Here is a 27,904-nt window from a genome sequence, read left to right as displayed (position 1 = left end):
AGCATGACTAAGCTGCTTCTGGCGAACCAGAGCAGCGCACGGAAACGCCGTTTACCTTCCCACCGGAGCGGTACCTATTGATCTACTTGCACTTTGACGTGCTTTCGAACTGCTAGGTTGGCAGGAACAAGGACCGAGCAATGGGAGCTCACCCCGTTGCGGGGATTCGAACCACCGACCTCAAATGTAACTGCTTTTACACTCATGCTGCCATGCTGACTTTATTACATATGTTGAAGAGGGGGGAATGTTGTTTGAAGCATGTGTTGTTTGAAGCATACTCACATTCAGGTAAGCTAAGTTTTGAATCCGCGTGTGACTTCTTCACAGCCATGTCTTTGAGTTTTTCTCTGCAGCCATAAGGAGTAGAAACACACACTTTGTATATAAGGAAAGGGGGATGTTCTGCGGGTTGGGGTTTTATTTTTTTAAGCCGCAAGCCGTTTGATTGGGGATAAAACCCTGAGAGATGGCACCCTTGTATTATAGACAGCCACACAATGTCACCATCCATGCACAAGAGGGAAGTACTAGCAGGCTTGGAGGAGCCCCAAGATTTGCAGAAGTACGAACTATTTTTAAGAGAAACGAAGAAAAAAACCCAAAGAGGAAAAAACCCTAAAACACCCCAATGAGGACCAAGGACAGTGGCACAGAATGCTGAGTGTCTGGGAGGAGGGGATGTAAGAACGGAGGGGGGCACCTTGAAAGCTCCAGTTTCCCTCTTTGCCCCTGGAAAGTAGCAACCCCCAAGTCTGATGGTAATCTGAAATATAAAAAAAGAAAACAACCTTTTATGCAACAGGTTGTTGCTGCGTTTTTTTGCATCCAGTGTGTGCATGTCGTACATGATGCAAATAATGTCTATGGTTCACTTTGGGAAGTGATTCCGATTAGCTGACGGGAGTTTATTTTGGAATCGGTGCTGCTCATGCATGCGGCGGGGAAATCTAGATCCTAACCCGGAGAGAGCTTTTGCCCGCTCTTCCGAAAGCAAAACCCTCTCCTCGCATCTCGCGGCTCTCTCTCCGAGGCGGAGCAATAGCGCAACTTGCAGCCAACCACCCGGCGCACCGAGAAGCAGCAGCAGCAGGAGCCTCGGAAGGCGCTTCAAGCGAAGATGGCGGCGGCGCCCCGCCGAGTGGCGAAGGTAGGTGCGGGGGGCGGCGCGGCAGATCCCCGACCTTCTGGGTCCCGCGCAGCTGCTCTATCGCGGCCTCTGGAGATCCGCTGCTTAGGAAGGGCTGAGAGGCGGGCCAGGCGGGATCTTCGAGGGGAGGGAGGGACACTTGCCCTAGTCTTGCCGCCGCTTTATTGTAAGGGGGCGCTTCGATCCAGCCACGGTTCCCGTCTTAGGATCGGATCGCCTCTTTTCTGCCGGGGAAGGTTTCATGGACCCTCCACAGCTGGCCAGATGACGGGCGAAGCTTTTTCTCGTCGCAGCACCGCTAGGCTGAGCCAAGGCCTGCCTCTCGAATGCCTGCCTGCCGCGCAGTTGCCCAGAGCCCGGAAGACGTCGCCGGGGTGGGGAAGGTGGAGATATACATACTTGAACATATAGAAATGCATGGGTAATAACGTGCTTTTGGGAGGGGGGGTGCAACTTGCCCATCTCTCACTTTTACAACAATCAAAATCCAAGTTTAGAGAGACTTGTAAAAAATAAATAAACGGTGAGGTGGGCAACAGACAGCAAACCCTTAAGTATAACTTTCTTGGATAACATTCCCTATTAAGGGGCAGTTCTGAATTCATTGTGGAACAGATAAGCATATGTCAAAAACCACTTACAATTTGGTACCTTTAGTGAAGGTGCTGGGAATTGCGTATCTGAAGACTAAACTGTTGTTCCCAGGATGATGGTGATTAGTATTACTATTACTACTATTATTATTATTATAGCAGGGGGAATGTTGGCTACAATTTTCAAACAGACTGAAGCTGAAATACTGGTTTGAAGGGGAAATGTCTGAAGGAGGGAGGCTGTGTAGCTGCCAATTCAGCTGCAATGGAAAAATAGCTTTCAGTTTCTGTTACTGTTAAGCTTGGAAAGAGCAAGGAAATTGCGCAAAAACATAATGCTGTTGGCAGCATGTCAGTTGTCCTGTGGATGAGAAAAGCCATAAAGTTTGAGAAAGGAGATACGTCTGCTGTTATGATCTCAACTTCTTGAGGAAGTTTCTGTCAATGAATTGAAACTTAGAGGCAAGGAAGAGAGGGCAGGCCAGCTGGGACCAAATTAGGAAAGATCTTTCTCACTTTTAGAAATGTACTGATACCCAAGATTAATATTTTGCTATCTTTTTTGAAGGCAGCTTGTGACTTGTTTGAGTGAGGGGAAGAGAGACAAAAATAAAGGTGGTGGATATAACTGATTTACAGGAGGTAAATGACACAAACACAGATCCTGTGTCAAGCATTTGGGAAACTTGACGTGTGGAAATGGAGAGTGAGGGTCTCACTTGTTCTTGCTGCCAAGTCCTCCTTGGTATGGCAAGGCTATATTAGTAGACCAAAATGAAGGTGTTCAGTATGCAGGCATTGGCAGCACTGAGATGTCACAAACCATGGTTTGCCCAGGAAGGAGAGATGAAAGAAATTGGTGGCAGAGGATCGGAGAGGGGAAAAATACTTTGAGACACATGAGGATGGGATATGAAAAATATAAAAGAAAAAGTTGTCTCCACTTAGTGCCTCTGGATCAGCAAATTCTTCCTAGAAGTGGGAGGCTGTCAGAATACCTTATGAGTAAATGTCTGTACTTAGCTTGAGGAAAGCCGAGCTCTGGTGCTCCTTGCTATAAGTGAAAAGACGAGGAAGGAATGGAGTAATTTACAAAGATGGATTATATACCTGTAGAAAATCATGTCAGTAGATGCCAGTGGATCATGCTAAACTCTGCCTCCCTTTTGTGGCTGGTGGGCCTCTGTAATTTTCAGGCAAGTGGTCCTTGCTGGAGGTGAAAAGTTTGAGATCCCCTGGTCTAACAGGATGGCCATGCTTTGCTGGACAATTGTCACCACTAGGCCTGGAACCATCTTTTTTGCTTTTTCAGGAGCTGGATGGAATTAAGAAGTCCGGGTTCCGCTGCCTTCGGGATGTTGAAGTAGATGTGAACAATGTCCTGCTGTGGAAGGGACTTCTAGTGCCGGTGAGTTTAGGGAAGGCAAGGAAATGGTTGGGCCTGAATAGCCTCAAAGGCAACACCAATGGCTCATAGAGAGATGAACTTGGCCTTTGGGGTAGGGTGAAGTGACTGCCTCAGGCAATGTATTTGGGCATCGTTAAAAGGCAGCACCGTATCATTTTATTTTACAGAGGAGGGTCCAGATTTTCCATTTGCCTTGAGGTGGCAGAAAGGGTCTGCTTGAATCTGGGCTTTTATTTTTTTAGATCCCCACAGCCCACATACAGGGAAGCACCATTTGCACTGTCAGGTGACTACTGCCTTTTCCTGTCCTTGTGCTCAGGATGACCCCCCGTACAACAAAGGCGCCTTCCGGATTGAGATCAGCTTTCCAAGCGAGTACCCCCTCAAGCCTCCCAAGGTCACTTTCAAGACTCCGATCTACCACCCCAACGTGGATGAGAAGGGCCAGGTGTGCTTGCCGATTGTCAGCAACGAGAACTGGAGACCTACCACCAAGGCAGACCAAGGTAGGGCCAAGAAAGCTGTGTGTGTCACTGCACAGGGAGAGCCAACTGGCTGTTGGATGGCCATGGCTCATCTGTCCATTCTGCTGCGCTCTCTCTCCTTGAAGTTATTACATACGTTATGCTCTTTTCTGACCCTCCTACCTTTTTCTGACCCACAGTGATTGCTGAACTGATAGTGCTGGTGAATAAACCTGACCCAGACCACCCATTGCGCGCTGACTTGGCTGATGAGTTTATCCAGGACCACGAGCGCTTTTTGTCCAAAGCTGAAGAGCAGACCAGCAAATTCAGTGAGAAGCGGCCATGCGAGTGACCTGCTGCCCTCCTGAACCACTGCCTGCCTCCCTGGCTGGCTGGGGAACCTTCCACATAGGCACAGTCCCAGTGGGATGAAATGCAAGTGGGACCACAGAAGCTGTCCCCACCATTACATTCTCAATAAAGGAATGTACACGGTGGGATCCTGCATTGCTCTGGCTCATGACACTAATTCTGCATCTGAGGGGGAGGAGACTTCAGCCCTGGGGAGGAGAGACTTTGCTTTGGACTCTGCTCTTGGAAGTGAAATGTTGTGCTTTCGCCTTGCATTCGCTGGGGTTTGGATGACCTTTCTTGCTTTCTTACAGTTTTGCTTTTCACTTTAACACCGCCCCCTGCTCTAAACATTCCTGGGAAGAGGCACAAATGACTTTCTTTAGTTTGTCCAAGGCAGCTTTCTCATCGGGCATTTACCATAGTACACTTTGTCATCCATTTTTTTACAGGACATGTACATACCATTTGTAATCAAAACGTCCTCCTCCCATGTTTTCCCTGTTCATCTTCCTTCCCTGCCTCCTTCTCCAAGCTAAAAAAATAAATAAATCAACCTTTTTTTAAAAAACAACAATGATGGAGCAGCTCTACAATTTCCTCAGACGACCTGTTATGCAGGTGTTCTGCTCTATTGCAGGCTGGTGAAGGGCTGTACAGTCTGTGCTGTAACCACTTCCTTCTTGATGGTTTGGATCTCAGAAATCAACTTGGCATTTTAATTCTTCCCTTTCCAAATAGAACTGCCTTGCACGTATTTCTTGTCTCTCTCTGACCCCAAATTGGAGGGAGGGGAGAAAACATCGTAATCATGAGTTCAGTGACGAAAGGGAATGAAAATCTCCCCCTACCTGCAACATTTGGGGTTGAGGAAAGGGGGTGGGGACTGCCTCTGTTTCCAGATTTCTAACACTCTCTGAACAGCTGCTCCACTTCCACCTTAAAACACAGCAGTGAGGACTGAGTGCTGCTAATTGTCCATATCTGGAACTGGAAGCAGAGATGGCCAGTGGCCACTGGGACTCTTGGGACAGAAGGCAGAGGGAGCAGTAAGTGGAGCCAGAGCCTTTGATAGGCGAAGGCAGCTCATTTTAGTTTTGACTACATCCTTCTTCCTGCTGAGTCCTACAAGGGCAACACTGAGTCTGAGAAGGGGGAAGCTGGCTGCTTGGAGCACTCCCTGGACTGGTTGAAAGAAGGTAGGCAGGTGGGAGGCTGGTTGAGGGCAGACTGAAGTTGGTGGGGCAATGCCCCGTTCTCCCTAATGGGCAACGCTCCACTGCCTAGAAGCACCCTAACTTAGCTTGGAGGTTTTGAAATACAGTAGGTAAGTAATGATGTGATAAGTGAGCTGGAAGGCTCTTCTGAGTAGAGCAGGGCAGACATGTGGAGCTGGCAAACAATTGGCCTATGTTGCCAAAAATCTGAAGTTAGATTTTATTTTATTTTTAAATCAATTATACTGTTCTGTTCTAAGCAGAACATATTTAGAAGCAAGTTCTTGCTTCAGTGGAATCTTACACCCTAGGAAATGGGAATGCCTTGCACAGATATATGTGAGCAAATGCATTTTCTAATAAAAAATGTTCTTCCTCCTTCTGTTGTGGCAGCTGGTCTTTCTCATTCTCACTCTGCTGGACCTCTTGCTGTTGGGGTTATCTGGCCATATTCCTCCCTGGCCACAGTCTCTCATGGCAGCTTGTTTGCTAAACTTCTTCCTAGTGTGTTATCCTAACAGCCTGATCTTAGCCATGCCTACTCCAGGTTGCACAGGGACTTTTGTGCTTGGGACTGAAGCATCTGTCTGGGAGTAACTGAATACTGTGGGGCTTCCTTCCTAGTAAGTAGGCATTGGATGAGGTTGTGTTTTCCCTGTATGCTGCACAGCTCTAGTGTGCCTTGTGCTTAATATCTTCAAGGAGAGCTGTTCATACTATCTCCTTGGTAACCTCACTATTGATGGATGGGGCTTGAACTGCAGTTTGCTTTGGGGCGGGCGGGCGGGAATCACAGACACTGCCTTGTTGCCTTGGACTTCAAACAGTTGTGCTTTAATGATGCTCAGTAAGGAGAAGTGAGTGAGGTTAAAGAGAAGCGCAGCACGGGTTGGAGGAGGACTTGCCATCATTTGCAGCCAAGAGAATAGTACGTGAAATGGGCAGTGGTAATTTTCTGGAGAGACTTCCTTGTTCCATGCCATGCCCGGTTATGACAGAGGCTTTTGGTTCCTTGGAGGCCAGATTGCTGAAGGTGACTAGAAGCACCTACAGGACAGAGTTAATGATCCCTTTCCCCACACATCTCAAAAGCACACAGGCAGAAAGTTTGTGTATAGCAGACTTAAATGCTAGAGCAAAAGCCACTTTGGTTTGATCCAGTGCAGTGCACAAGAAATGGCAGAATAGAGACCAGGGGACATCCCATGTTTCCTTCTCTCTGAAAAGCAAAAGAAGAAAATCCTGAATCTGAGCCCACTTTAGCCTAAGAGAAGCTGTAATTTCCAGCGCAGAGGAGGAGAATCCAAAAGGGTTGGAGGGACAGATACAGATGGACCACAGCCATAATCTGCATCAAAAACCCCACTGGTTGGTTTGCCCTGGTTGGGTTGGAGGGGAAGACCAGTAGTAGGATTATGGTTAGCAATGTCCCTTGCTTCCACATGTTGCCTGCCACTATCCTGTCACCAGTGCTGTCCACAATTGCCGCTTCACACTCTTATGCTAGGCACCCACTTTCAGCTCATAACCTCCCATTTTAAGCCCTCTTCCCACTAGCCACTGCCAAACCTCCAAAAGCTTCTTACCGCTCTGTAAGCCACCTTGGGTGCTTCAACTTGAAACTGTAAGGCATGGTATAAATGTTAAAATAAGGTTGCTTCCAGAGATGTGATAATAACTGAGCCAGTGTCCTGTCCCCCATTTCTACTAGCCATTATATATATATAAAACCTAAAGGACCCCGGATGGTTAAGTCCAGTCAAAGGCGACTATGGTGTTGCAGTGCCCATCTCGCTTTCAGGCAGAGGGAGATGGTGTTCGTCCACAGACAGCTTTCCTTGTCATGGGGGCAGCATGACTAAACTGCTTCTGGTGCAACAAAACACCATGACAGAAGCCAGAGCACACGGAAATGCCATTTACCTTCCTGCTGCAGCGGTACCTGTTTATCTACTTGCACTGGTATGCTTTCGAACTGCTAGGTTGGCAGGAGCTGGGACAGAGCAACGGGAGCTCACCCCGTCGCAGGGATTCGAACCATCGACCTTCTGATCGGCAAGCCCTAAGCTCTGTGGTTTAGACCACAGCACCACCCATATCCCCTACTGGCCATTATATTACGCACTCACTTAGTGAAGAGGTCCTCCATGGAGCCCTTCTCACCTGTTCTGCCAAACCTTTCCTCCAGCTTCCAGTAAGCCTCAAATGTAAGCCTGCCTTCCGTTCTCATTTCTTCTTGGTCTTCACAAGCCCTTTCTGCACCAGGCTGCGATAAAGCTCCTGGACGTAGGTGTAGATGCATTTGTTGTCAGGGACACTCATGCGCACCATGTCGGCCACATCCAGAAGCTGGGGACAGTCAGCAAGCTCCCTGGGAAGAGGATGTCAAAGAGCATCCAGATTTAGCTTGGCACCTTTTTCACCTTCACAGATGCTATGGGGAATCTCTTGAACATAACGCTCTTAAACAAAAAAACAGTGAAGCCGCCCCACCCCTTTGACTTCGGAAAGTTGGCACGGGATGGAAGAGGAACGTGATCTAAAGTGTGGCGTGTCTGTGTGTAATGTGCAGTGCTTTGGGTGCTGAATTCCAGCTCCCATCATCCTTGGCTGTGCTGGCTGGGGCTGCTGGTACTGGGAACCCAGCAATACCTGGAGGGCAGCAGGTTCCCCACTCATGAACATACCATGGCCCATATAATACATTACATGTTAGGGTACAGATGGCGAGACATCCCTGTTAGTACTTTTTGACTCTGGCTTTGTTTACGCCATGTTCCTCAGGCAGATGCGGAAGGTGTAAAGAGACCAGAGGTTTTGGACTACAGCTCCCTATGGCTGGCATGGCATGGGAAAGGCTGTCCTACTCTCAAACAAGCCTATTTGCATGCAGAGATCGCCTTCCGAGGCCCTTCTCCAGCTTCCCCTGCTTCCAGAGGTCAAGTGACAGGAGAAATGGCTTCCTTGGGTATAGCACCCTGTTTCTGCCCCCCCCCCATGTTGATATTTCTTTGGTGCCAAGTGAAGACCATTTGCCCAAGTGTTGTTGTTGCACTCTGATATTAACCTGTGCTGAAATGTACAACTATTGCTTTGTTGTTTTTTGTTGCTCAGTTGTTTGAAATGGTTTAGCTGTGCTTTGGATTGCTGTTATGCACACATAACTTTTCCTCTGCAGTTTCCAGGCACAAGTCCACTTTTTAAAGCTCCATGTCTGAGTGCCCCCCTTTTTTTGCTTTGGCATTTTCCCAGTGAAAGCCAGTTCTTTAAATCTGAATCCGAGCAAACAACAATCTGTGGAAAACACAAATTGCTGTTTGTTGCACTTCGGAGCGGGCTTTTGTAAGGACACAGAGCTTTAAAGTGTGGGCCTGTGCCTGGAATGAGCAGAAGGGGGGGGGGAGGTAAGTGTAGATAAGACCTAAATGTTGCTACATGTACCAGGCAGAGGGCCTTCTTGGTAGTGGCACCCGCCCTGTGGAACACCCTCCTATCAGATGTCAAGGAAATAAGCAACTATCTGACTTTTAGAAGACACCTGAAGTCAGCCCTATTTAGGGAAGTTTTTAATATTTGATATTTTATCGCCTTTTTATTCTGCTGGGAGCTGCTCAGAGTGGCTGGGGAATTATTATTATTATTATTATTATTATTATTATTATTATTATTATTATTAGAAAAAGGTACAGTATAAATTTGTTTACATGTTCACTGCAGCAAGCAGCAATGCACCCACAATCACCAGGATGTGGGTGTGTGGAAGTATGGCCTGGCTCTTCCACCCAACCCAACCTGCCCTATGGTTGTGGGGTCCTGGGGTCTGGGAAGGTGCTCACTCTGCAGTGGAGAAGGCCAGAGTGAAGTTCTCTTTGCGGTTTGCTGGGTCAAGTGCAGCGTAGTCAAACGCATCCGGGAAGAATTTGTGGATGAGAGCGCAGAAGGCCATGCCACTGCTCCAGCTGGAGGAGAAATTCTGGATGTCCACGTGCTGGGGATGAGAAAGAGAAACATAAACAGGGCCCACCTGTCTTCTCTCCTTGGGCTTACACTCAATCTCTACGGCCTGCACCCCAGCAGCTGCAACAGGCGTTAATTATGATTAGCAGCATATCTGCACTAGTTTGCTTATTCGTCCATCCCATTTATGTCCCTCCTTTCTCCCAATTGTTTCAGGGTCATGTGAATGGAGTTGTCATTTTAAAAAAATCTTTATAACAACCCCATGACGTAGATCAGGCACCAAATGAGAATCAAGACTGAGTGGAAATGGAAACATCCAAACCAACATTCTAGCACTGAACCACATTGCCTCTTTCTGCTTTGAGACTCATGAATATGCATCTGTTTGCGCTGAAGATGTCTGTTATAGCTGTGGTCATGGCATTACCATGCATGAAATGGTTGGGAAAGGCAGGTTTTCACCACAGTTAAAAGACTGCCGTACAAATGTGTAGAAGGAACGACTGCTGAATCTGTAATAAACAAAATTACTTGCCTGTTTAGCAAGTGTCTAAAGTCAGGAAAAAGACTTGCACAATTGTTAGCGTGTACCAAAGCCCTTTCAAAGCCAAACAGCAGTTCAGACGGCTTTTGCTGTTTGATAATCAGTTGTGGGAATATTGTAATTACTGCTTTGAAACAGAAATTCAGAAGTGACCAAATGGAACTTGAAAGATGCATTACTATTTGCTTTGATTTTTTTAAAAAAAAACAACAACCTGTGGGTGGAAATCCCATGAATTTGTCATTGTGGCTGGCACCTCTGTGTAGGGTGAACCTCAGCTTTGGTTTATAGGTACATTTTCTCCAACTGTTCTTGGCAAGATTGCACTGTTCTGGGGTGTGTATTTGTGTGTGTGTGTGAGAGAGAGAGAGTGGGACAAATAGTGCTACTATTTTGAGGAATTACAAAATGTATCTGAGGGTGATAAGCACAGAGTGCACTGTTCTGGGGTGTGTATTTGTGTGTGTGTGTGAGAGAGAGAGTGGGACAAATAGTGCTACTATTTTGAGGAATTACAAAATGTATCTGAGGGTGATAAGCACAGAGTATTAACATAAACCTGAGGTTACGTTGTGCCTATTTATAACCCACCACAATCTGAAGTGTAGGGAAATGGAAGCAGTTATATAGCTCTTCTAGAACATTCCAAGTACTTCATTTTTCATAGACATTTTCTCAATTTCCAGTGCGGTTGCCATGTCAGTCTGTTGCAGCAAACACAAAAAAGAGTCTTTGGGCATCTTTAAGGAATTTATCGGGGCAGCAATGTAAAAGCTTGTGCCATAACACATTTGTTAGTCTTTAAAAACGCCACATGACCCGGCTGGATCTGCAGTTTCTCAGCAACACTTCAGACAAGCCTCTATGGTCAGTAATTTTATGTCAAGGCATTCCAACACGCATTGCAGGGATCGCCAGCCTTTTGGATCAATGGGCACATTTCAAATTTTGAGAGTGCTGTGGGTGCCAGTCATAAAATGACTGGCATGGGGGGGGGCATGGCCTAACACAAAATGAGAGAGACAGCCACCTTTGACAACCTGTTGGGACCGACTGTGGAGATCACACAGTATTGATCACACATTGATGCTGATGCTATCTAATAAGAACAGGGAACATTCCTCTGTACCAGGAAAAAAATACACTCATATTTCACAAGAAATCATCTTATTGTCATAGAACAGCTGATCACACACACAAGTTGCATGACCAACACCATCCTCACAAGGGAAATGAGGGTGCCTACTGCATCCTGAGGAACAGTGGGGTCACGAGCTGAAGGACCACTTAAGGAGGCATTGAGTTTCACAGTATATACAGACTCATTACCTCATAGCCACGGGTCTTCGCCCGGCACCACTCCAGCAACATAGTCTTCACTGTGTTGGCACCTCCCGTCTTCTTGATATTGGGGGCAGGACCGGTTGCAGCCCTTTGGGAGGGAAGTAGGGAAATGACCAAAAGAGAGAGAAGATAATGAGTGACTAGAGCCAGAATAAAGACATGCTTCTCAGGAATCCACTGACTGTATAGAATTTAACTGATTTGATTTACATTCCCTCATTCTTTTCTACAAGACAGCATTGGGGGCACAGATCTGCCTCTTTAGGATGAATTCCTATACTTGAGATGAGTAACCTCAGGCTAGATGGATGAATGCAGGCCTTTGTCTAGCTCTTGGGGACACCCCTGACTACACCCCTCACCATCCCTGCTGCACACCTTACTTGACAGCTTTTGCCTGGCTGGAATGAGCCCTTGACCTCTGATAATGCCTCTTGTTTACCTGGCTGGAGAGGGATGTGCATGTACAGAACCTGCTGGCTTCTTTGCTGTTGAAATGTAGCCTACAAGAGCTCCATCCTTTGCTCTACCCACTATTCCCTCCAGCCCCATTTACCCCTGGAACGTGGCACCTGGAATGTTGTCCACACAATAATAAGGTTCCTCGTCTGCGGCCTTTTCTCTAGTTGATTGCTTAGATATTTATGTATTCGCTGATCTGCCCAAGAGAAACCTCTCTATCGAGGCCAGTTGTAGGTTTGATGATGAGGGCCCCCTCCTCTCTCTGTGTCCCCTGGCCAGAGGCGCCATCTTCTCAAGATGATTGAGGGGGCCTAATGCGATGTCCCAATGCCACATGGTGTGTCAAGGAGCCAGCGATGCAGCTGAACACCCTCTGAACATTGAGGGGGCCCAGCCACCTCAAAAACAAAACAAAACAGAACAGAGCATTGAGGGGCCGAAAACTGCTTCAGCCCCAGAAAAAGCAGGAACAAGAAACAAATACTTTCTCTGACTGGCCAGAACATGGGAAGTCTTTTTTAAATATATAAATTGGAATGTATAATTGGCTTTATTATTTGTATTATGATGTGGCAAGATTTGGCATTGTATCAACTGGAGTATTCTTAATGAAAAATTAATAAAAATCATTCACACACACACACACACACACACACACACTGCTTCGGCCCCTAGGAGTTGGTGTGCTTGCCTTTGGCAGGCTTAGCTGGTTGTGGTGGCAGCACTCCAAGCGGTGCTGCATGTCTAGGTCTTCTTACAATGCCCTAGAGCAATGCTTGGATGTGGGGACACTGTGTGAAATGAAGAGGGTGCCTAGATCCTGCCAGTTGGGGCAGAGGTAAGGAATCAAAAACTGAGGGTGGTTCAGGACAGCATACAGCAGTGCCAGAATGCTGAGGACCCTGGTAGTTACCTGAGAAGGACAGGTGGTGATGCTGGCCCTGCTCTTTCTCTTTAACATGGAACAACCTATTTTGCAATCTCTTACAAAGCTATCTTTTAAAGCTGCCTTCTCTATCCGTGCACCAGAATAAAGAACACGCTTTAGTTTGGGCCTCTTTTTTTAGCTTGCCGTTAACGATTTTAAATATTTTGGCTATTGATTTTAATTATTGCACGGCTTTTATTCTTGTGCTCCTCCTGGAAATGTTTATGGTAAATGAACATTTAAAAACAGAGAGATTATAAAATAATATCTGACTGCATACAAATGTGGTACTGTTTGATGAAATGTGTAAAACAACTGAAGCTGGCCCCCTGTGTACCTTAACTGAGAGCAAGTTCCCTTGAACCTAGTCAACATTTGTGGGTTTAGGCTTTGTGTCTGCTCCTAAAATGCATTGCACTATCTAGGAGTTGTGGCAGAAGGAAGCATGCATGCACTACGCAGGAAGTACAAAGGCTGTGAGGCAATGAAGAAAGAGAGAGAAAGAGAAAATCAGTGAAGGATTGCAATGGAGGCACCCAGTGGTGCAGTCCCAGGCTTACCCTCCAAACTTATCCATGATGGCCTTGCGGGACTGAGCTCTGGGTGGCATACGAGGCCTTGTCATCTCTCTTCTGTCAAAAGTGGGTCTCTTCTTCTTCTCCTCCTGGGCAGCGGTTGCTCCCTCAGCAGCTGGCAGTTGCTTTTCATCCCCCTTTGGGACTGCTTCAGTGCTGAGAACCAAAAGCAAGTAAACAAACAAGCCAACCCAAGAAGGCTGAGTGGCATTGGATGAGGGCATGGCAGTTGGTAGACCTGTGATCACCTCTCAGTCCAGAACTTCTCAAAATAGGAGGAGGAGGAGGAGAGGCCAAGATGGCGGCCAGGAGAAGGCCCTTCCCCTCACCACTCATGGAAAAGCATCCCCATCAGTCCTGATGAGTGCCACTCTGAGGGAAGGGGGAAATATTATAATGGTAGTGGTCCTCCGTGGCAAGAGCGGGAGACCTAGGGTGCTCCAGATGTGGTTGGACCCCCATCAGCCCCAGCCAGCATGGCCAATGGTCAGGGCTGATGGAAGTCCAACATCTGGAGGTCTGCAAGTTCCCCATCATTGCTCAGTATAATTTTTGCTGCCTTAAAATCTCAACCTGGTGCTCTTTGCGAGACAATGTTTGAAGTCCCAGTGCCTAGGTCCAAGACACAGGGCTGTGGTGGTGCTCTTCTCCCCTCACACCCCAGATCTCTTGCCCCTTTCCCCAACCATATATCTATCTTTGCTTACAAGGTGTCTGGGTGCATTGCAAAATGCAGTGCTGGTGAGACCTCAGCAACCTGGCATCTTAATATGCCCAGAGGCACACTACGCATTTCATGTGTTGTGTTGCATTTGTGTGTTGTGGGCCTGTGACTGCCTGGAGCCCGTTAAGTACCTAGCAGCACTCCTCCATGAGGCAACAGTTATTGTTCAGAATCTTTGTCATCACCATCATTGCTGAGCTGTGCTTTCTGTGTACGTTGGCCCGTGGTAGCAAGGGGTCACACAACACAGCCCTACTAGGCCAGGGTTGCTCTCAGAGACTCTGTCTCACCTGGTGCTGTTCCCCAGGGCAGCTTCAGGGGCAGTTGAGCCTGAAGGAGTGCTTCCTAGATGGAATTACAGAAAGTTATACCTTTAAAAAAATCACACTTGTGTTGAAATGATGTGAGAAATGGCATGAGGACAGGGGAAACAACACACAGACACCCAACACTTCTCAATCACTGTTCTCGGCATTGCTTTTGCACCCATTTCCAACTTGTGAAATGTGACTGCAGACTGTGAGGGATCCCATGCAGGAAATCCCCGTATGTAGGAAGTGAAGCTACTGCTTGCTTTCAGTTATGCCTTCAGAATGATGAGGACTAGAAACATGCTTTAAATAAAATAAAACTGAGTTTCTCAGGATTCTGTGTCTGTTGCCACATTCCATGTAATGTACCTTTTCAATCAATAAATCAAGAGTGCTACCTAGAGCTTTAATCTCAAGTGTATTTTGTACTTCCCGTTAATTGGGGAACCTTTTTTTTTTTTTTTTTGGCTCCACGGGACAGATTCTTGTCAGGATCAGCCTTGCAGGCCCAATCTGAGAACTGAGTGGGGGCCACACATCTGTCAGTCCTGTGATGTCACTGTGATAGTATATAATTGACAGGCAGGCAGGGCAGACCACCTGTCAAAATCCGCTCTGTGGTTTGGTAAGTATCTTTTGATCCTTTAAAGGAGACAGAGGCTGCTTCAAACAGCACTGCTCCGAACAGGTGGATGGCAGCAGTGGAGAACTGTGACCTTGAATAAGTGGGTGTGGCAGCCGTGGCTCACCTCCCATGCCCAATGAAAAGAAAAGGCAAAGGGTTTTAATCTCTGCTCATCAGCTCATGAGAGAATATTAAATCCTGCTGCCTAGATTGTGTGATCCTGCTGGGAATAGGGCAGCACAACCTAGGCAGAATTAAACCCTGTCCTCCTGCCCATTGCCTGATGTCACTGGTTATGTCAGCCAATGGGTGGGCTTGGCCTGGTGAAAACAGCCAGGCAGGTCAAGACTGGCCCATAGGCTGCAGGTTCTCCACCTCTGCTTTAAATTTTCAGTGCGCTGAATCGTATTTTCCTTACCCGTCTCCACGTTTTTGAACTCTGTGGGGCTTTGTGGGCTCTCTTCAGGAGAACTTGGAGAGAATTCTGGCCAGAATTCTTCTTCCTCCTCTGGTTCTGGTGAGAGAGGCTCATCTGAAGTGCTGCCAGTTCGGCCCTACATGAGTAAGAGGGAAGGGACAGGCCAAAAGACATTTTCAGTGCGGTTATTGTAAGCTCCACTGTCTTGTGGGATAAGGAGTGAACCCTACATTAATCTGGAGTGGAGTCCAACATCTAGGGCCGGGTGTATGTATCAATACATCGTCCCCAATTGGTTTGAAGTCCACACTGTGATAATGGTTTCATAATATATGACATAATTTCATTATATTTGACATGGCGATAAACAGTGAATCACATTGTCTGCGCGCTATGTAAAGAAATATCATGATGTGAGGAAAATCAAGAAGCCGATCGTCACTTCTCTCATGATTCCTGTTGCCCCTGTTGCTCTGTACTATAAAATAACAGTTGTAACAATATGTTAACAGTAAGTAAAAGTTTTAGACTCCTAAGCAGGAGCAGTTGCCAGGACATTACCCCATTCACTTCTGCATAGTTCCATCTTTATTTCAGACATTGTGATATATCAGTATATTGTGATGTTTAGTCGATGATATATTACAATGCTGAAAACCAGGTATCACCCAGCACCACCACTAACCAATTGTAAGCTGCCTTGGGGCCATATGCGATAAGACAGAACAAAAACCTTATAAATAAGCCAAGCCCTGTGGATAGTCTCAGCGAATTGTAGGGTGAGACATTTGCCTGTCACTTTGTTTACCATTCCCAAAGCATATCTATCTTCTTTCCTGCATCCTCAGTGTTTCCCAGAAACTATTTTGAAACCTGGTGCCTTAGCTTTGCAAAGGAGCCACTTACGCATGGAGACAGAAACGAGTGGCTGACCCAATTGAACGTGCATAAATTCCTCCTAAAATCAGTCTCGTTCGTCTTCTGTTTTTCTTTCTGGCTCAGATGGCTGGTCCAGCCCCCTGGCAGTTGCATGGCCTGCTTTGCTTTTGTGTCTGGCCACTGCCGGGGTGGGGGACCAGCCAGAAATCCCATGGACACCACCTTGAGTTCCAATATGGGGTTCAAGGCAGCATATAAAGCTACTAGCTCACTATTGGGAATAATGTGTTAATGGAAATGCAAAAGGTCTCACGGAACTTAAAGACAAAGAGGTGCAATAGACCTACACAGAATCGGGGTGCTGGTTGGGGCTGTTGGGAGTTGTAGTCCAAAACATCTGGAACATCTGCTATAAAGGAAAGAAACTAACATATAAGCTAAAAGAGAGCAAGACAAGTCAGCCAGGGGAATGAGATGCACAAGACAGGGAGTGAAACACACTCTGTTCCCACCTCTGTGCTGGAAGTGCTGGTGTTTCTCTTCAAGGCATCAGCTTTTGCTCCTTTCTCTTCCTGCCGTTCTTCTGGTGTTCCAGAAACCTCAGCTTCTTCCTTGGGCTCTGCTCCAGATACACCCACGGCCACTCTATCCTCAGAGGCTGCCTGGTTGGTTTCTCTGGCTTCCTCTGCTTTCTCTTTGGTCTCAGATCCCAGCATCTCCTCGGCCCCCGAAGCCTTTCCTGCAGGCTCATTGTCATCCTTGGTCTCCTTCCCAGCAGCAGCCTCTGTTTTCCCAGCCTCACTCTCTCCATGAACCTCATCCTGAGCACTTCCTGACTCGCTCTGGTGCTCCAGTCCATTGATCTGCTGGCTCTCCTCCTGCTGCTCCTTAGTGCCTTCGGCCTCCATGGTGTCAAGTTCTTCTGGCTGCTTCAGTGGTGGATGAAGCTGGCCTCTTCCAGCTCCAGTTCTGGAAATTCACAGGGCAAGGGACAAAACGTGAAAATCAGAGGGCGAAAACATGTCACTCTTTGATACCAACTGTTGCAACTATTAGGGCAGGCACACGGTATACATTTCACGCATATCCGGAGCACATTTAAAGTGCATGACTTCCCCCAAAGAATCCTGGGAACTGTAGTTTGTTAAAGGTGCTGAGAATGGTAGTTCTCTACAGGTCCCAGGATTCTTGGGGGGTGGGCGGGAGTCATGCACTTTAAATGTGTGTTGAATATGCTTTAAATGCATAGCAAGGATGTGCCCTTCGCAATCCCCCAGGTACATAGTTAACACTTGACTTCTCTTCGCTTGATAACCGGCAGTTGCATGAGCCACTCCATTGAAAAGCACTGGATTTTTGAGGCATTGTGACAAATCTATCTATAGTGGCCTATTCACACATGCAAGTCATCCGGGTCTGTGGCAGTCATCCTGTGATCAGCATACATTAAAGTTACCAGACGTCCCCGGGGACAGTCCCCAAATTTACAAATCAGTCCCCATACAAAACCCATTGAAACTGAAAAGTGTCCCAGGACTCATTGAAAAAAATCTGGTAACCTTAGCATACATGTGTGAGGTGGCCCATAGAAGAGGGGCAGCCCTCCAGTTGCCATGGGACTCCAATTCCCATCAGCACTAGCCACCACAGCAAATAGCTAGGAATGATGGGAGTTGTAGTCCAGCAAATACCTGGAAAGCTACGGATTCCCCCATCCCTGCTATACTACACCTTCTGGAATACAAATACTTCCTTCTCAAGTTTCACCAAGAATTCCACCAGCAGTACACGAGGGGCGGGGGGAGAGTAAAAGGGATGCCCTCTGCTGGGTGTATGTTATAAATAGTCTTTAAGAGCTATGGAAATATTAAGCTACACAGCAGGAGCCCAGCCAGGCCAGGGGTCTTGCTGTGTGTGATATAACTATGTGAGAAGGTAATTACACTCGAGGCAGTGAACACAGATTCTTGTTTCACGCATGGTGCTGCTTTAAATGTCTCTGTCGCTCAAGGAAATGGTGTGACTGCGCCATCACCACAATGTGGTAGACAATAATTTTCAGCCAGAAGGTAATATAGGATACTTGGGTGTTTTAGAATAGCGTCTGGATAAGCTCCTTGCTTCACAAATTCCAGTGAAGGGTGCACTGCATTGATGAGAATCAACCTGTGTCTAAGTAAAGGAAGCAGCCTAGCTTATAGTTCAGGAATCCGGTGGGCTCAAAAGTATGGCTTGGCGTAGATCCTGCCCAACATGTGTCCTAATCCAGCTTCTTTCTACGGAGGCAGGCAGAGCTACGCAGAAGGCTAAATTAGTCACGAGAATCCCTGGCAAGCTTTGCACCAGGACTGGGCCAATACGTGTTGCTGCCCAAGGTGGAGCAGCAAATGGTGAGCCCTCTTCTCAAGTCGAGGTACATAATAGTCTTAAAAGCTGGATGAGTTATTTTGAGTAGCTGGGGAAACTCAGCCAGATGGGTGGGGTATAAATAATAAATTATTATTGTTGTTGTTGTTGTTGTTGTTGTTGTTGAGCATGTGGGGCAGCAAATCCTCTGATCACCCCTCCCAGGCAGAAAATATATTACAATAAATTAAGTAACTAAAAATGTGCTGTCCATTCATAATAACAACCCAAATCAGCTGCCTCAGGTAGCCACCTCACACTTTGGTCAGCCCTGCAAAACAGCAGCCACCTATCTGAAGCAGAACTTCATAGATCCTTTCAGGCGAGGAGGCAGGGGTAAGCCCCTACCCACTCCTTCCTTGTCACTTAGTAAATCATCTTTAAATAAAACCTGCTGACAAACGCCAGGAGCAGCCAGGGATTCAGGGATGTAACGTGCAAGAGGCAATTATAGGGAGAAGGGGCAGGTGAGCTGCGCTGTCACCTGCTAAAAATAACCCTCTGACATTTTCAGATACAGTCAAGAGGTCAGGATGCCCAGAACATCTGAGCAAAGAGCTGCTCAGTCTTCCTAAGGCAATGATCCTACATGTTCTTACCCAGGAATAAGTCCCATTGAACTCTGTGGGACTTGGGATTATGTATTCATTACATTCATATCCCATCTCTCCTCCAGGAAGCTCAAGGTGGTCCATATACCCCTCCCCATTTTATCCTCGCAACAACCCTGTGAAGTAGGCATGGCTGAGATTGAATGAGTGACTGGCCCAAGGTCACCCAGGGAGCTTCACAGCCGAGTGGGGATTTGAACCCGGGTCTCCCAGGTCTTAGTCCAACACCATTATACCACTAAGCACTATTCGTTTGTAGGATTGCATTGAAAATGAAAGAGCTCTTTCAGTTAAGGAGGCCACACATTCTTATCCCTCTTCTGTAGCTCTTGTGCCATCTTACAGTGCCGTTAAGGAACCATGTTTGGGGTTTGTGTTGGGAGGGGAGGGGAGGGGGGGGGGTCGACTGAAGTGATGGATGTTAAGGTAAGGGAGCAGGGAGCTGAAGGGAGCACTAAATGGCAGTTGGGGTATGGGTGGGAATATTGACATTAAGAGTGTGTGTGAGTATGGATGGGATTACCTTAGGTGGCTGGGAATGCATTTAGATTGCGGGGTTGAATCACATTCACCCCAGACTTCAGCTTACTGACAATTTGTTTTCATCACTCCTCAAATAAACACTCTTATCATTAACGCTGCTTCGTTGTCAGTGCAGCCCACGCTTAAAGGGTTTGAACACCGACCCCAGTTCTTAATGCTTCTGCAGTGCTGTTAGCACAGTAAGGCCTGTCAGAGCCCTATGCAGAGAGAGACTCTAGGAAGCATTCTGACACCTTCAGAGAAGGAAGCTCTTATACAGGAAACAAGGACTGGAGGGGAAAGGCCACTCTGCTGCCAGCTAAGACTGTGCAATTTACCCAATAAAGCTGTATTGGCAGCTTCAGTATCAAGACATCTGAGCAGTTATGCGGAAGCAACCGCCTGCACCCCTCCAGCCCTTCCTGGTCAGCCCCTGCTGTGATCTCATGTCCCTACAAATGTCCCTCAATCTTATCCTCACCCACCGGTTGCTATTCCATTCTTAGATTTCCCACAGGCACCTACATAATTCATTGGCACCCTAAATTCTCACACTATGGCAGCTTAGGAAGCTGCCTTATACTGAATCAGACCATTGGCCAACCTAGCTTAGTGTTGTTGACACTGACTGTAAGCGACTCTTCGGGATTTCAGACTGGGATCTGCCAGTCCTGCCAGGTGATGCCAGGGATTGAACCTGGGACCTTGTGCAGGATCCCAGCAAAACACCTAAGGGGATGGAACAACTCCTCCATGAAGAAAGCTGACAACATTTGGGGCTTTTGGGCTTACAGAAAAGGCGAGTAACATGATAGAGGTGTGCAAAATTATGCACAGTGCAAGAAAGTGGACAGAGAAACGTTTTTCTCTCTCATAACACTAGCACCTGGATGTTGTGAGATTCAGGATAGACAAAGAAAGTACCGTATTTTTTGCTCTATAAGACTCACTTTTTCCTTCCTAAAAAGTAAGGAGAAATGTGTGTGTGTCTTATGGAGCGAATGCAGGCTGCGCAGCTATCCCAGAAGCCAGAACACCAAGAGGGATTGCTGCTTTCGCTGCACAGCGATCCCTCTTGCTGTTCTGGCTTCTGAGATTTAGAATATTTTTTTTCTTGTTTTCCTCCTCCAAAAACTAGGTGCGTCTTATGATCTGGTGCGTCTTATAGAGCGAAAAATACGGTACATCTTCCCACAGTTCATTGTTAAAACTATGGGCATCACACAATAGACAGTGATGGCCACTTTCTATCCTTGCTTTGTCTGAAATTGTTTGGTGTTCTTCAGACATGGAAATCTGCTGAACTAGACCGACTGCGAATACTATACAAGCATTCTTTTCTGCTCAGGGGTGCTCAGTGGTGGCATGACTGAGTGATGGGAGCAACTTTGGGTTCACTGAAGAAAGGAACCCTTCAACTAGTATGGCTGACCAGTCACAATGCATACAAAGGTTTTCCTAGAATTGAAGGAAATAGAATTGTTAGCTGTTGTTTGAGCTGACTAATGGATAATGGGATGAGCTCAGGAATTATGGGGCTCTGCATCCATTTTGCCTTGAATTTTGCCTCAGCTGTTTTCCCAATCTGTAAAGCTGAAAATAAACCAGTCTTCACGGAGACCCTCCTAAAACTCCTTCCATCAAATTAAACTGCTCATTAGAAATAAAGGAAGATCCCTTACACCTGTCAAACCAATGGTCTTCCAAGGTTTTAGATAGAGGTATTTCCCAGCTCTTCCTGGAGTCGAGTGACTAGATGAAAAAGAAGCCCGGGGAATAGTAGTGTGAAAGAGGAAATTTCTGTAACTGTACCTGCTGAATTCCCTCTTTTTCGCCTGGGCAGCCTAACCAGGAGATTCTGGGAGTTAAACCTGGGACTTTTCACACATAATACATTTGACCTACCACTGAGCAACAGGCATTCCCCAATTCACAGACTGCCCTGGATGCTCAGGAAGCAAGGGAGCAAAGTTTGACGTGGCCTTTGGCCATTGGCTATAAAAGGAAGCCTCTTTGGTTTTGCCTCATTCACGGTCTGCCTCTGCAATCATAGGCAGCATCATTCTGGGTACCAGTGGCTGGAAACCATGGTGGGGGGGACGGGACAGTGCTGTTATGCTTATATCCTGCTTGTAGGCTCCCCACAGGCATCTGGTTGGCCACTGTGAGGACAGGATGCTGGACTAGTTGGGCCATGGGCCTGATCCACCAGGGCTCTTCTTATGTCCATAACCAGATTGAGCCCAAGGAGCTTTGGCATCTCTGCTCATCTTTCCCCTGAGAATATAGGTGCACAAAGGTGGTGGGTGATTGTACGTCTTCCAAGATTTTGAAATGGGTTATTGGAGGCATAAGAAAACTAGTTGGCCCATTGAGATTTATTCAAACTCAGCTCCTTGTACTACCAGATAGTTGGAGGCAGATCATGAAGGCTGAATTATACGCACTTTCCTGAGGGTAAGCCCCATTCAATACAGTGGGAGGGTGTTTCCAAACAGGGTTTATTGTGGGATCACTGTTCTTCACGCATACAAGGTCTTAGCAGCCAGTTTGTTGCCATTAAAACGCCAGCCTATATCTCCCATTTCATCTGAAGTTGCCTCTCCCAGGGAAAAGCTGGTAAATAACTAAAAAAAAACCCAACAACCCGAAACCCCAGCTCTGTTGCCAATATCCCATTTGCAGTATCTCAGTGTCTCGTTTGCAAATTAAGCCTCTGTCTGGAAGCAGCCTTTCTCCAAGTACCTTACTTCCCAATACATACAAATAATGATAATGGAATTTTCTTGGCTTGCCAGCATATGTGCATTTGGAATCAAATAATGGTTTAGGGCACTGTGGCCAATATGTTTAAACCAGAGCCACTCACCAAAAGCCCTCTCCTGAGATCCAGCTCCCCCCAGCCTCAGCCAACACTGCCAATGGTCAAGGATGATGGGAGTTGAGGGGGGGGGGGCAACAATGACTGACAGGCCCCATATTGGCTACCCCTGCTTGAACCCACTGTGCAACAGCCAGAAATTCAGCAGGTACAGTATTGCACATCACTGCATCTTTCCACCAGAAACCACTTTCAACTGTGACAGGCAAAAATTCAGAAGGTGAAGAAACAGAACCTTTGCCCATAAAATATGAGACAACTCTAATATTCATAATTTAGGGAAACCTACCCAGTCTTTCATTGACTCCCAGTTTAAGACAAAGCACTGAAGACAACAGGGTTTAAAAGAGCATCATAAAAGCAAACTGTAGAAGTGTCGTAATGTTCAGATTGTGGGACTGTGAACTGGGAGACCAGGGTTCAAATCGCCACTCAGCCAGTCACCATCTCTTAACCTAACCTGCCTCACAGGGTTGTTGTGAGGGTGAAATGGAGTGTGGGGAGAACCATGTACACCACCTTGAGCTCCTTGGAAGAAGCAGGTGGCGTAGACGTTAAGTAAATAAAGAAGTAGAGGTAAAAATAGGTTATATTAAAAAGCCTACGGACATAGAAAGGTCTTTGGCAACCAAATAGAATCAGCATAGACACCAGGTAAGCCTCTTTTTGGGAGTCTATTCCAGTGAGGTAGTCACCGCTGAAAAGGCCCCTTCCACACCTGAAGAAGGGCCCATATTGCAGAGATGCTAAGTAGTCCCACACAGCCTCATCTGTAGCCCTACGTTGCCTCACTTTTTGTGGCTGTTTCTGCTCCTTGGGCCCTGAATGAACAGGAGAATGAACAATGCACAGGGCGGACTTTCCTTCCACCTCTATCTTTCTCTCTTGAGTGTCCAGGAGCTGTACTTGGGACCTGAATATGGCTCCAGAGCCACCATTTGGCCATGCCGGCATGTTGGCAGAATGAACACTTATCTAGACCCATGCACACAAACAGTTCTTTTCGAGTACTGAACCCCTACAGTGGGCTGCGGGGAAAAGAGGGGGCTTTGGAAATGAGGTTGCACCTACCAAGCGGCTGGTCTTCTGCTCAGTCTCTCCCTTGCTCTCTCCTTCTCCTGCTTCCTCCTCCTGGCCTCCTCTCAGCCTCTCTTCCCCGCTCCACTGTGCATGCTGTGCCTTTTCTCATTGTTTACTACTCTGTTGATACACCCACCCTCCCTACTGTGATGGGTAACTGGATGCTCCTATTTTTATCAGGAGGCCAACAGGTGCCTCTTTCAATCACAGCTCCCACTTCTCAGAAGGGGCAGATGGAGCCAGGGCAAGGTGAAGAGAAATCAGTTCTCCCAGCAGCCTCTGAGCAACTCCGGTCTTGGTGAAGAGAACCACAGGAAACATTTTTCTCCCCTATAGGGGAGAGTGCTGTCTAACAAAATGTCTGCTAGAGACCCGATGCCTTGAGGCATTGCCCACGTAGAGGTACATTGGGAACGAGATGTATTTCATTAGTGGCAGAAGTCCTGGAGATGAAAGGCGGAAGAGAGGGATTCAGAGACCAGATGAAAAGAAATGGAGCCAGCAGAAAAGAAGGAAACAATACTTTGAAGAGAAGAGAATCAGGAAGACCAACATTTTTAATAAGGAATGGGGGAAATTTATAGCTTATCTTAAAGACAATTGTAAACAGTTAAAATCATTAGTAGGATTAATGGTATAGTTTAATGGTGAATTTTGGATACAATGGAGTGATAAAAGATTTGGATTATTATAAAAGATGCAGGAACAAATGATTAACAGTAGGAAGTCCAAGAGATTCCTTGGAATCTTGTTTTTATGTTGTATGTTGGATATGTGACTATAAAATTTTAATCTGAAAAACCAAATAAATAAATTTCTAATTTTCTAATTCCTTTTAAAAAAAAGTTGCAATGCACTGGCTGAAAATAGGATTGAAATTTGTACCCATGCTGTCAAAACCTAAATACCATACTTTTTTGCTCCATAAGACTCACTTTTCCCCTCCTAAAAAGTAAGGGGAAATGTGTGTGCGTCTTATGGAGCGAATGAAGGTTGCGCAGCTATCACAGAAGCCAGAACAGCAAGAGGGATTGCTGCTTTCATTGCGTAGCGATCCCTCTTGCTGTTCTGGCTTCTGAGATTCAGAATACTTTTTTTCTTGTTTTCCTCCTCCAAAAACTAGGTGCGTCTTGTGGTCTGGTGCATTTATAGAGCGAAAAATACGGTAAATAAGAACAGAAATCTGGGTTCTGTTTTCATATCTAGACCTGGAAGGCTGGAACAGGATGCTTCTTTATGCCTCATTTTCCCACTCTCTGACACTTTATTATATTGTTCGCACAGCAAGGCCCTAGGACTGTCTCTATCCTGGGAAGGTGAGGAAATTCTACAGGAGCAGAACGTTTGGAGGCAAGCTGAGCTATAGCAGCTTCATAAAGGCACATTTCCATCCTTGAGATGGGGTGAGACTTGTATAGGTCCTAAACTGGCTGGGCACAAGACAACAGTATTTTGCTGTGATATGAGAGCAAAGCAGCCATCTCCTGAAATGGCTGTGTAGCATGTGGGATGTTGGAAGCACCCACTCTTCTGAGAAGTAAGGGCAAGCAAGCCTTGTGATCTGAACCTACCCCCCCCAAAAAAAAAGCTGGTCAGAAATGCCCCTGAATTAAACAGAATTTAATGACTAGCAAATTTATTTAGGGTTGCAACCTTATTTCCATAAAGGGACAGATTACATGGCTAGTACTTTACCATATAGAAAATGTACTAATAGCCTAGGGACAAGACCCCAAAGCATGTTAATATTCTGACCTGAGCAGTCCCTAGGAATAGAATCCCAGTCTGTGTCAGTCCAGCTTCCTCTGGGAAAGATCTTCCTCAATGACAGAGACCTAAATAATGTTTCGCTGGCAACACAAGCTACACAAATATTGTCACTGTCCTTTTTTGCATCTTTCACAGCCTGACAGAGCATGTTTCCTGTAAACATTGCTATGGGAACTAAACTGCAAGAGTTCTCGGTTGGGAGAAACCCATGGTTCAAAAGCCTTGTTTGCCAAGGACTTTATCCTTTCTAAGCCTGTTTTAAAATGTCTTCCTAGGGTGACAGTAAAAACCTGGTGAAAACTATGGGATTAACCTCTTCATCACAACACCCACTCAATCCACTCAAGTAAACACTCTGCCCACAGCATCTTTTCATTTCTGAAGCAGCTCTGACCTCTTGTGGCCAAATAGAGACTGAATGGGTCCCTAAACCAGGGTTGTAAGAGAAGCAGGAAGGGGTGTGTGTATAGTGAGAAGGAAGAATTGGACCGGGCTTCAAAGAGCAGACAGTCCCACATTTAAATATCACATGGCCCTTTGTAACCTGCAATAGGACTGGCAGATTTGGTAGTGTATTATGAAGCTTTTTGTTTTATCCTGGTTGCACAAACTGTGTTTGTGAGTGTAGGATATGTCTGGGAAATCTGTCAGGGCAGAAGAAGACTCACTTGTGACCAGTGTTGTATATCCAATAGCTAATAAAGGCACAGGAGAATCGTATAAGACAGATGGTGGGCACACAGATGTGGTCCTGACCATCTTCCCCCCAATCTTTTTACTGGTCTTTCTGACGCCTTGCGGCTTCCCACTGCTGATTTATCCAAGTTACCACCCTAGTGGTAAAATGACCCAGTGGTTAGAAAAGTTGTTCATGTTCTGTCTGACTGATTTGCTGTGTGATCTATGTTAGGCCTCCTCCCTTTTCCACCATGCCTGTTTGTTTTCCTAAGTACTGTAAATGGAGAGTAACCAAAGTGATTGAGAAGGAGCGTCCCATCAAGGCAGGAGACATTGTTGGCTCATGGCAGAAGTTGCTTTATTCACTGCTTGCATAACAAGGCTACACAAGGGTGGGTTCAAATTTGTTTCCAAACATAAAAAGAAGCAAACTGCTGCATGGCTAAATATAACCATGTAGCAAAGAGTTGACTCCTGCCAAATTGTTGAAAAATGCCTCAAGAAACATCACCGCTTGCACTGCTTTGGCCCACAAGCAGACAAGATTCCAAGGAGCCGGAAAGAAAACCGAGCCAATTTGTCACTTGGGTGTCAAAATTCAGCCTTGATGAAAATAGCTCTAGTGACACACTTCATACAATTCACCTAAAAGCTTGGCAGCTGTCTGCGCTCAAATCTCACTGCAAGCCATGAATGGAAATAAATGACTGCAATTTGCCCAATCTAGATTTCCCAGCTCAGTAGAGCAGGCTTCCATGTTACAACTGTGTCATCTGAAAATGGCCAGAAATCATTTGAAAGCAAGTGTGAATTCAGCCCACAAATGCAAAGAATGTCGTCAGAGTTCCACACCACTTTCACTATTAATGGCTGTCTTGTTTAAGTCAGTTAAGCCAATGGTGTAAATATGTCCTCAGGTGAGCAACCAAGTACAGTACAGGTCTTTTTTTGAATACATAGTGTTCAGGTCTTTGGCAATGGTATACTTATTATGAGATAAATATGAACCCTGGGGTAACATCATTGTTTCCTTCTTTGGCATTGTGGCACCATGTATTGTATTGAATGTCAAGGGGTAGGTGGAAATCTAAGGACTACAATGTATTTCAGGTTTGTCTTGCATTGTATGGTCTCTAAGGTTTGCATCACTTATGCATCTGATTCTCGAAACTGCTACTGAATTAGAAATGAATATTAGCTTATCCTGGAACAAAAATGGCTGTCTTGTTGCATTACCACAGTGCTTTATTTTCTTCAAACCTTGTCAACAGAGTTTTTGCCAGGCTTGTGTGGTCACAGAGTGCGCTGCACATAAATACTTTCAACCCAAAAGAGAAAGGCAAAAAAGAAATGAGTCATGTAGCATCTAAAACACTAACAAGTATATTCTGGCATAAGGTTTCAGGAATCTGGATCCATTTCATCAAATGCATGAAATTATATCCTCTGCTAGCAGATTACATACAGTATATATGTACACATGTGGGTGCAAAGGAAACAAATATTTGTTTTATTTATTTAATTTTTTCTAACTTATCACAGTGGTACCTCGGCTTACATACACTTCAGGTTACAGACTCCGCTAACCCAGAAATAGCACCTTGGGTTAAGAACTTTGCTTCAGGATGAGAACAGAAATCATGCTCCGGTGGCACGGCGGCAGCAGGAGGCCCCATTAGCTAAAGTGGTGTTTCAGGTTAAGAACAGACCTCCGGAATGAATTAAGTACTTAACCCAAGGTACCACTGTACTTTTATATACCACCTTTTTTCTTCCAAGTTGCTCAAGGTGGTATACATGGTTCTCCTTCTCCCCATTTCATCCTCACCCTGTGAGGTAGGTTAGGCTAAGAGATGGTGACTGGCCCAAGGTCACCCTGTGAGCTTCAGTTACACACAAAGCAACAAAGCTAGACTCTAGCTGCAACCCATATAAACAAGGTGAACTGCCTTGTACCAAGTCATACTATTTGTCCACCTACTTCTGTATAGTCTACTAGG

At 46.2% G+C, this 27,904-nt stretch overlaps 2 protein-coding genes and 1 long non-coding RNA gene across 3 annotated transcripts; 2 read left to right on the top strand and 1 right to left on the bottom strand.

The window, feature by feature from the left end:
- Nucleotides 1-854: 854 nt before the first annotated feature.
- UBE2L6 (ubiquitin conjugating enzyme E2 L6) lies at nt 855-5,568 on the top strand. The gene is made up of 4 exons (XM_083415911.1): nt 855-1,150; nt 3,056-3,151; nt 3,471-3,657; nt 3,816-5,568. The coding sequence occupies exons 1-4, from the start codon at nt 1,121-1,123 to the stop codon at nt 3,968-3,970; spliced, it is 468 nt and encodes a 155-aa protein (XP_083272037.1). The 5' UTR covers nt 855-1,120; the 3' UTR covers nt 3,971-5,568.
- A 430-nt stretch (nt 5,569-5,998) lies between these two features.
- SMTNL1 (smoothelin like 1) lies at nt 5,999-23,601 on the bottom strand. Its single transcript, XM_083415898.1, has 9 exons — nt 23,448-23,601; nt 16,469-16,925; nt 15,078-15,213; nt 14,014-14,068; nt 12,985-13,155; nt 11,020-11,122; nt 9,023-9,174; nt 7,350-7,557; nt 5,999-6,405 (listed from the first exon to the last, which is right to left on the bottom strand). Exons 2-8 carry the CDS (start codon nt 16,862-16,864, stop codon nt 7,413-7,415), a joined length of 1,158 nt encoding a protein of 385 aa, XP_083272024.1. The 5' UTR covers nt 16,865-16,925; nt 23,448-23,601; the 3' UTR covers nt 5,999-6,405; nt 7,350-7,412.
- LOC310665591 lies at nt 7,302-12,540 on the top strand. The gene is made up of 2 exons (XR_014505529.1): nt 7,302-10,042; nt 10,165-12,540. It is a non-coding gene; the product is annotated as an uncharacterized lncRNA (long non-coding RNA).
- Nucleotides 23,602-27,904: the final 4,303 nt, after the last annotated feature.

Source organism: Podarcis tiliguerta, assembly GCF_965153285.1.
Source record: "Podarcis tiliguerta genome assembly, chromosome: 1".
NCBI classification, from domain to species: domain Eukaryota; kingdom Metazoa; phylum Chordata; class Lepidosauria; order Squamata; family Lacertidae; genus Podarcis; species Podarcis tiliguerta.
The sequence above is the reverse complement of the archived record's forward strand: the minus strand, read 5'-3'. Positions and strand labels throughout refer to the sequence as shown.

Bases quoted from the DNA above. Each gene is read 5' to 3' on its own strand.
- SMTNL1 (XM_083415898.1), bottom strand. From the start codon at position 16,864: ATGGAGGCCGAAGGCACTAAGGAGCAGCAGGAGGAGAGCCAGCAGATC. The intron at 11,123-12,984 runs GTAAGCCTGGGA...TCCCTCCCAAAG, and splicing joins ATCATGGATAAGTTTGGAGG to GGCTGCAACCGGTCCTGCCC. The intron at 7,558-9,022 runs GTGAGCACCTTC...TCCTCTTCCCAG, and splicing joins CTGGCCTTCTCCACTGCAGA to GGAGCTTGCTGACTGTCCCC.
- UBE2L6 (XM_083415911.1), top strand. From the start codon at position 1,121: ATGGCGGCGGCGCCCCGCCGAGTGGCGAAG. The intron at 3,152-3,470 runs GTGAGTTTAGGG...CCTTGTGCTCAG, and splicing joins GGAAGGGACTTCTAGTGCCG to GATGACCCCCCGTACAACAA. The intron at 3,658-3,815 runs GTAGGGCCAAGA...TCTGACCCACAG, and splicing joins TACCACCAAGGCAGACCAAG to TGATTGCTGAACTGATAGTG.